Source organism: Camellia sinensis, chromosome 9 (genome assembly GCF_055761805.1).
Source record: "Camellia sinensis isolate YWXY chromosome 9, ASM5576180v1, whole genome shotgun sequence".
NCBI lineage: Eukaryota > Viridiplantae > Streptophyta > Magnoliopsida > Ericales > Theaceae > Camellia > Camellia sinensis.
Window position 1 is genome coordinate 69,843,545 of NC_138969.1, and position 9,671 is coordinate 69,853,215.

General features: G+C 31.9%; 1 protein-coding gene across 1 annotated transcript; it reads left to right on the plus strand.

The window, feature by feature from the left end:
- The first annotated feature begins 7,265 nt into the window (after positions 1-7,265).
- Positions 7,266-9,036, plus strand: LOC114263991 (akuammiline synthase 1). Its single transcript, XM_028204578.2, has one exon. It carries the CDS (start codon positions 7,328-7,330, stop codon positions 8,714-8,716), a length of 1,389 nt encoding a protein of 462 aa, XP_028060379.2. The 5' UTR covers positions 7,266-7,327; the 3' UTR covers positions 8,717-9,036.
- The last annotated feature ends 635 nt before the right edge of the window (positions 9,037-9,671 follow it).

Consider the following 9,671-nt stretch of genomic DNA (forward strand, 5'->3'; position numbering starts at 1 on the left):
TTGGGAGGCTTAGAGGCTGAAAGATCTTTTTGTTGTTATCTTTTTGGTATTACATGTAAAATTCAAGCCAATGGCTTAATATGTTTACAGTTAGAACTCTGTTTTGTTGAACCAAAGTGTTGACTTGGAAAGTTGTAAGCCCGTAGGGTATTTACTTTTGTCGTCAACATGTAATATTTTTTGTACTTAATACTCTGATAAATAGAAATATGATTTATTCTCTTATGTCTATGGATGCCATGAATGTTAGGTTTATATGTATTATTTTGAGGGCGTTACATTGTTTGATTCAAAATAAATTAAAGATTAAACGGCTAAAATTGCTTGATTCGAAATAAATTTCCATCCAAACAATTGTTAACTTTTAAACAATTAAGAAAATACTCATTGGTTAGCTTTCATTTAATTTTTAATTTATAATTCCACATCGAGAAAAGAAGGAAAAAGTGAATTATTTCACTTACATAAAGTGAAGCTTATACTCCCATTTATATAAGCAAAATGAGATTTTTAGTGAAAAGCCTTATAATCAATATTTCATACTAATTTTTTAAATTTTCTTAATTTTAAACAATTAAGAAAATCCTGATTGGTTAGTTTTTATTTAACTTTTATTTTACATAATATAAAAAAATTAAATACAATTATAATATTTTTATTAAATAATATATTATTTTATTCCGTGTATAACACGGATGATATGCTAATAATAATAATAATAATGTTATGATGATCAAAATTATTAAAAATAAAGTCTTGTAAGTTGTTGGATCATGCATATGTGCTGCACTTTTTGGTGCTGCAGGTGTCTAATTCCTTTCTTTGAAGACTCCAATGTTGTTTGGTATTTGCTTGGTTAAGTTGGTCGAGGTGGGAGATTAGTCCTTTGCGGATGAGTGTAAGACATTAGATCGGTTGAATATTAATGCTTGTTTTTATTATGGTGATGGTATTGTTTTCATGATACCTAGCATTATTGTTTCCGTATGGAATATTAATGTTTATTTTTATTATTTTTGTTCTAGATTTAGTTTTTTTTTAAATTAATTATTGGTGTGATAGATGGAATAATTTATTTTGTGAAATGACTTAGGGTTTCTGAATTTCAAGGTGAAGATATATTGAACAAACGCAATGGATTGTAATTTTAATTATACAAAATTTTCTTTAGATTCTTAATATTAACTCCAGGACCAATTTAATAATGATTTTTTTTTTCTCATTACTAAAATTGTAGTTATATTTAACTGCTCCTAATGTCTGTGTCTAATTCATTTTCACTTCATACACTATATATAGCAGTAGTAGTGGGGTCCGCAATTTTGTGGGGCCCACACCCATGTGAGACATTTGGTCATTTATTTGGTAAAAAATTTGGGACCTCTAGCATTTTCCATACCCCTTGAGTAATGCTAGGGACACCAAATTTTCTACCAAACAAATGACCAAATGTCTCACATGGGTGTGGGGTCCGCAATTTTGTGGGGCCCACACCCATGTGAGACATTTGGTCATTTATTTGGTAAAAAATTTGGGACCTCCACTAAAGAGCAAAACAACAAAAGGATCTCCCATTGAATATAACGTCCCTCTAAAGTGTGCAAAATTCATAATTGATTGGCTCCACAATTCCCCGAAACCAACAATACAAGAGGCAAAAACTTACTCCACTACTAGAAATATGACTTTTTGAGTCTATTTTTTTGCGACTGATTATTTAAGTGTCACAAAATATCACTTTTTAGGTCAAAATCTCATTTACTTGACCCAATCATATTATTAACTTAAAAAAAAAAAAAAACCCAAATTAGGTAAAACATGACCTATGTCCCCTTTCTTTTTTTTTTCCCCCTTATTTCCAAATCTGAACTCTCTCTCTCTCTCAAAATCTGTCTCTCACTCGACTCTCTCGCTCGAATCTCACTATCTCTCTTGCTGGAATCTCACTTTGATGAAGGTTTGAAAATTTTAATCAATTGTTGATGAAGATTTGAAGATTTTAATCTGCTGTTGATGAAGATTTCTATCGATTCATAATCGGTAAGCCTAAATGAAGAGAAGGAGAGAAACAACTGAAAAGATATTATTTAGGGGTTATTTGGGATGATCTAAATAAGTGCATTTTTTTACTTTTTATGAAAAAACGTGAAATATGGGTTGGGTTTGAAGTGATGTGGTAGAGAGATGATGTGATTTAAATGAGATGTGACTTAAATAGGATAGTGACTTTTTGATTTTTTTGTATTATGCCAAACTTGACCTTAATCAAATTAATCAACTTGCATTTACAACAGCAGATCTCTAGTTATACAGACACCATAGTATAACCGTCTTAACAACCTAACGAATAGTTGTTAAGAGATTTTTCTAACATACACTAAGCTTTGACTGACATGCACTAGACTACTCTTAACCTACACACACTGTAGAGGTATGGTGCAACTGCTGTTGCTTAGACTTAGACGTAAACAACATGTCCTTATGCAACTGTTGCTGGTTAGATAGGGCAGACTTAGACCTCCCTTCATTATCACTGTTGAGAAGCATGGCATTAGCACTTGAGCTGCACTTGTCATCAAACACTTCTCTCTCTCTCTCTCTCTCTCTTAAAATTATTTTTCAAATTAGTGTTTGTGTTTTCATTCTTCGAACTGTTTCTATTTTTGATTTTGTGAATCACACGGAGATATAGAACTGTTTGATGCTCCAAACTCTGTATTTTGCTCGAATTGATAGAATTTTGTACTTCTAATTGATTCTAAGTGATATCATGTACAACTCACATATCACATATATGCATGTGCATATGTATTTACGTGTTTATGCGTTCATATGTACGAAATTTAAAATTGAATCGATATTTTATTTCTTTACTGTTGCCTTTGGAGATTCAAATTAAGAAATTCAGAGTCAAATGGAGGTTTTAAATGTTTTTCTGAATTTAATTAAAAAATTTTAAAAACTGAGAAGAGAAGAAGGAAATGATGAAGAATTATTGATTTAAACTTGACATCCTTGATTTTTTGTGAAGGCTGATCTGTTAGAGATGTTTTATGTGGATCTCTGTATGCATGAGTTTGAATTTTTGTACATAGCTCTTCTTTTTGGCCATGAGAATACTTTTTTTGAATTTTTGTATATAGCTCTTCTTTTTGGCCATGAGAATGCTTTTTTTGGTTTGTATGAGAATGCATGAGGCTGATCTTTTTTATTTTTTTTTATTTATTTTTTTTTGGCATTTCTTTCATTTTTTTAAGCTAATTTTTTTATTATTTTCTCAAATTTTTATAGACTTATATAGATGTCTAATTTATATTCGTTATTGATCCTAATGGATTGTACTTTTAATTATACAAAATTTTCTTTAGATTCTTAATATTAACTCTAGTACCAATTTAATAATGATTTTTTTCTCATTACTAAAATTGTAGTTATATTTAATTGGAAAAAGATTGGTAGCTCGAATCAGTGGCTCGAAAAATGGCTCGAATTCAAAGACAGAGACAGAGAGAAAGGAGAAAAGATGAAGAGAGAAGAGGGAGAGAAGAGAGGAAGAAGAGAGGAGAAGAGAAAGGGGAGGAGAGAGGGAGAAAGAGAGAGGAGGAGAGGAGATCACCACCGCTGTCGTCTCGTCGCCGCCGGTCATCGCAGCACCAGCGATCGTCGCAGTACCACCGCCGTTGCCTCCGGCCCCGCCTCCGCCTCCTCCTCCCCCTATGAATATGCCCCCTTTAGTCCTCCTCCTCCTCCTCCTCTTCCTCCATTCTCTTCTCCTTCTCTTCTTCTCCACCCTTCTTCTTCGTCTTCCTTCTGCAACAAAAACACAGGAAAAAGAAAAAAAAAAAAAAAGACACCAAAACGACGTCGTTTTGGTGTCGAGCACGGATTCGAGCTACGTAGCGGGGTCGTATTTAATTGTTCCTAATGACTGTGTCTAATTCATTTTCACTTCATACACATATATATAGTGGCAATAGTGGCCTTTCTTTTTTTCTTTGGATAAATTATGCAAATGGTTCATGTAGTTTACATAATGTGTTAATTTGGTCCATGTTGTTTTAATTTGTTCAATTTTACCCCTTAATTTAACGGATTGCGTCATTTTAGTCCAATAAATAATTGTGGTTAAGTTTTGTGGATAAAAAGTTTACAGAATGTGTCAATTTGGTTCATGTTATTTTAATTTGCTCGATTTTGACAGGGACTAAATTGACAAATTATGTAAATTACATAGACTTTCGTCTAACAAACTGAACAACCGTTATTTATTGGATTAAAATGACACAATCCATTAAATTTAAGGGTCAAATCAAGCAAATTAAAATAATATGAACTAAATTAGCATATCGTATAAATTAAAGGAATTATTTATATAACTTATTTTTTTTGTTTTTGACAAATAAGGTCTATTAAAAAATAACCGAGGGGGGTATATCCATTTACCACTGTAGAGCAAAACAAATACGTCCCTCTAAAGTGTCTGCAAAATTCAGAATTGATTGGCTCTACAATTCCCCGAAACCAGCTATACTGGATGAAAAACGTATACGAAAAATAATTGAGGCCGCTAAAAGAATAGCATTAAAAGGGTATTAATTTGTTATTTTTCTTCTTGTGTTTTGTCTCTTTCCATTATTTTATTTTATTTTTTAAAATGCATGCCAGTTCAGCAGGTGGTCTCAATAACGAGTCACGATTTTCTACTTGCAATTTTTTAATTATATTTCCTATTTATAGGGTTATTGGGCTTACTTTTAGGCTCAATTTTGATAATTTGAATCGTTCATATTTTAAGATTTATTCAGTTGTACCTGTAAAAAATCAAGTTGATTGGATATCAGAAAGCATGCATTCAAAAAACTGTTTATTAAATTTTTTTAAAAAATAGTTTTTAGTTCGATTTTTTCGAACACATACTTTCTGATATCCGATCAATTTAATTTTTTATAAATATGATATATTAAAAATATTTTAAAATATAAACAATTCAAATTATTAAAATTAAGCTTAAAAATAGATCCAAAAACCCTACAAGTAAAAAAAATATGCAATGAGGAGATTCTTGCTCCTCAATCACAACTGAAACGTACACTTGCCGCACTTTAGTCACATCAACTTTACTCACTAATTCAAAGGGAGGTTGCTCCACCCAGCAAACGTTGTCTACTACGCTTTTTTTTATTTTTATTTTTTTGTTTTTAATCGATAAATATTAGTTGTTAGATTAATAGTTATGAAAAAAAAATTTTCTACCCTTAATGAAGCACCTAAGTACTAACACTTTCTTAATTTAATCTCTTAAAAAAAATTGAACCTATGACCTTATTGAAACTAAACCCTACGAAAAATATACTGACCAACTAAACTAGGCCTAGTTCATTGTCTATTACACTTGCCCCACGTAAGCCACATCAACTTAAAATATCTGCTACCTACATAATACTATTATTAACAAAACGTGAATTAACTAACTAGGCCTAACCTAGTTGGCCAACATGTATTTTTTAAGACTTAGTCCTAAGGAGGTCACGAGTTCAATTTTTTTTAAAGGGGTTAAATTAAGGGTGTGCAAGCACTTAGTACTTTGTCAATGGTGGAAAATTTTTTTCTCATAAATGCTAATCTAATAACTAAATTTGCCGGTAAAAAAAAAAAACAAAACGTGAATCATTCCTGCAACAAAACAAAGTGGATAGGTAATGTGTTTGATAAAATGCATCTTTGGTTTATGGTTATTCAGGTAAGTATTTGTTCTCAAGAGGTAAAAGAAGAAGAAGAAGAGGAGTTCCGTCAGTTATTTTAAGCGGAATTTATAACTCATTTCAAAGAATGAATTGAAACTCATTTAAAAATGTAGGGTTTAAAATAATGAAATTAAAAATTTGGAGTTTAATTTTTATTGAGGTTAAATTCTAGGATTTTTTTTAGAAAAATAATTTTTTCAATTATTTATCATTATCACTCAATGGTAGGAGTGATAATCGAGCCGAATAGTTAATTGTTTAAGTTTGGTTTGATAATTTTGACAAATTTCAAAATTTGTTCAAAATTTAATTCGTTAAATTTTCGAGCTGTACTCCAATGAGTTTTTGTTGAGTCGTGTTCAAGTAATTTGGTATTTTTATATAGTTTTAGATTTAGCGAATCGAGCTGAATAAGCAATTTTGAAAATTTTAATGAGTTTTGAAATGTATTCAAACTTGACTTATTTACCTAACAAACTGAGCTCAAATGAACTTTTAATGAGCCGAACAGAGTTGAACTTGAGATATTTAGTTCATTTATCATCCCTACTCAACCGGACAAGTTAACCAAAATGGATTGCGTATTGGCATTGACATTGACATCATACCGACAATGAGATAGAGTCTCTCCAGCTCACTTTAGCTCAATTTGTTTAGGATGAATGAAAGAGAAAAAAATAAAATAAAATAAAAAATAAATTTTTATTATTTTGTATAGCTTGAATACGGTTGAGTGTAATTTTTTTTTGTACAACCTATATTAACATTGTAATTAATTTTTAATTTTTTGTTAAAAAACACAAGAAAATTTGAATGTTTGAGTTTTTTATAACTAAATTTTTAAATTTTTGTATCTTTTTTCTTACTAAATTTTCATCTTAATAAAATGCTTGGAAGAAAATATATTTTCTTTTTTTATTTCTTTTCTTTCACTTTCTATCAAATTTTCTTTTGGGCATCATGAGTCCTATCTTGATAATTTGAACTGCATATTTTTTAAACCACAACCAGTAAATTATACATAAAAAAATCTTGTCGATTTGATTTCCATAACCACATTAGTTTATAACATTTATTTACAAAAAAATGAATGACAAATATCATTTCAAATCTAAGACATATATTTTTTTAGAGATAAATGCAATAAATAAAATGTGATTATGGTTATCGAATCAATCTGATTTTTCTCAAGAATAATTTATATATTGTGGTCTAAAAAATGAATTGTTCAAAGAAAAATATTCGAGACTCACAAAAAAACACTCACAATTTGGCCTATAATGAAATAGTACGATAGGTGTCAACTTTTGATTAGTTACATAATTAATAATATAAGACCTACTTTTTTTTTACTACATCATTATGGGTGAATTTGTGAATCTAAAATGTAAATTTCTAACATTACTTTTGTTCAAATTATTGAGATAATACTTATACTAGACCTCACAACCCAAATAGGCGGTTCTTATAAAAAAATATAGAGCTTAAATTAATAAAATTGAATCTTAAAGGTTTAAAGTTTAGTAGTTAGAATGTGTGATAATAAAAATAAATAAATAAAAAAAAAATCCACAGTTAAAGTCATGAGGCATGGCTCACGTGTAATGAGAAAATACCTTTCTCAGTTCATATGTATAATCTCCATTCTTGTAGTGTTTATAGCAAAGCAAAATATAGAGACAAGCATGGAGATGAAGGTTGAGATAGTAGCTAGAGAAATCATCAAGCCATCTTCTCCCACTCCCAATCAATTTAGAATTTACAAGCTCTGTTCTAGGGATCAATACTCTCCCTATCATTACATCCCAGCTGTTTTCTTCTATGCCGACCCTACTCGTGATGTGAATCACGAAGAGTTGGTTAGCATAAGATCCCAACGCTTAAAAGAAACTCTCTCTGAAACCCTCACTCGCTTCTACCCACTTGCCGGAAGACTGAGAGACAATCTCTTTATCGATTGTAACGACGAGGGTGTTGATTATTTGGAAGCTCGAGTCACCCACTGTCGTCTCTCAGACATTCTTGAACAACCCAAGGCTGAAGAAATGTACCGTTTATTTGAACCCGACCCCGAAGACTTTAACAAGAACCCTCTGTTATTCGTTCAACTTAACTTCTTTCCATGCGGCGGAATGGCGCTTTGTGTGCGTATGTCTCACAAGATCGCCGATGGAGTCGTGTATGCCGCCTTCGTTAAGGCCTGGTCAGACATCGCCCTCGGGTCGTCTGAGACTATTGTCCCAGATTTCATTGCTGCCTCGTCTCGCTTCCCACCGAGAGAGGACTGCCCGGTGTTGTCAATGACGTTCGTGCAGATGACCGAGAAGATTGTCACAAAAAGGTTTGTGATCGACGCGTCGAAAGTTGCTACCCTCAAGGCCAAAGCGACCAGCACGGGGGTGCAGCAACCAACCCGCATCGAGGCTGTCACTGCGGCCCTCTTGAAATGCGCAGTGACTGCCTCCCGATCACATGCCCCTGGACTTGAAACTAAGGCATATGCGTTGACAGGGGCTGTCAACATACGCACAAGGCTTGAGCCACCCTTACCAAAATATTCTTTTGGAAATATAACTGGATTGTTGTGGGCAATGATTGAAGATGGTGGGGCGGAAACAGACTTGCCAGGCTTGGTTTGTCAGCTGAGGAAAGGGGTTCAACAGTCCACTGATAACAATTTCACCGCTGAAAAGACAAAACTGTTGAGACTCAAGGGAGAGGCTGTGAAGGTGTATCGCCATAGCAGTTGGTGTAGGTTTGGTCTATACGAGCTTGATTTCGGGTGGGGGACGCCAACATATACGACTGTTGTTTTATTTGGTGCCCCAATTGGAATTGGATTGTTGGACACAAGCGATGGTGACGGAACAGAAGTGTGGATGACTTTGTTGAAAGAAGACATGGCCGTGTTTGAAAGTGATCAGGAGTTGCTAGCTTTTGCCTCGCCAAACCCAAGTGCACTCGAAAATTGATCAATTAATATTAATAATAATGATGTTATGATGATCAAAGTTACTAAGAATAAAGTGTTGTAAGTTGTTGGATCATGCATATGTGCTGCACCTTTTGGTGTTGCAAGTGTCTGATTCCTTTCTTCGAAGACCCCAATGTTGTTTGGTATTTGCTTGGTTACTAAGTTGGTCTAGGTGGGAGATTAGTCCTTTGTGGATGACTGTAAGACATTAATGTCTAAAGGTCTAAATATCTTTTACATATTTTATTTTATTTGAACTTTATAATTAAATAAAGTTCAGTAATTATAATTTTAAATATGAGATAATTATTCTTCTAAGATAAGAAGGAAATTTTGATAGACAAGAATTATTTTGATAGAGCTTATCTGGCCCTCTTCTCTCATCTATATAAGGATGGATGACTCTCATTTCATAATTATAGTATTTTTTTCATCACTCAAAATTTTATAGTCATCCTAATTAACAGAGACAAAAAGAAGAATGTGAACCAAGAATTTAAGATTCAACTATTAGGGGTATTTTCTCAACTTCTCTAATTTAATGGCTGACAAATGTATATTCGTTTTATTTTTTAGATGTATTGAATTCAAGATCCTATTCCGCATTATTATTATGGTTCATGTATATTAATTGTTTACATGTGGTATTAGACCCTTAGTTTTGTGAATCAATACACATTGGAATAATAATATATGTATGAATATTGTTATTACTAGTGGTAACTCGTGCTATGCAGGAGACTTTATAAATTAAAAAAAAAAATCATTATAATTTTCTTGAAATAATTTAATATTTTGTCCTATGGTATATATGAAATTTATAAATTAACTTTTATGTTTATAACTTTTTCAATTATTAGTTTAAAGGAAATTTAAAAAATACATTTATAAATCTGTTTAGCGGAATTTTGATAATTTGTATTAAAAAAAAATTAAACCTGATTAAATGAGAT

What these genes read in the sequence shown, in the direction of transcription:
- LOC114263991 (XM_028204578.2), top strand. Translation starts at nt 7,328, where the DNA reads ATGAGGCATGGCTCACGTGTAATGAGAAAATACCTTTCTCAGTTCATA.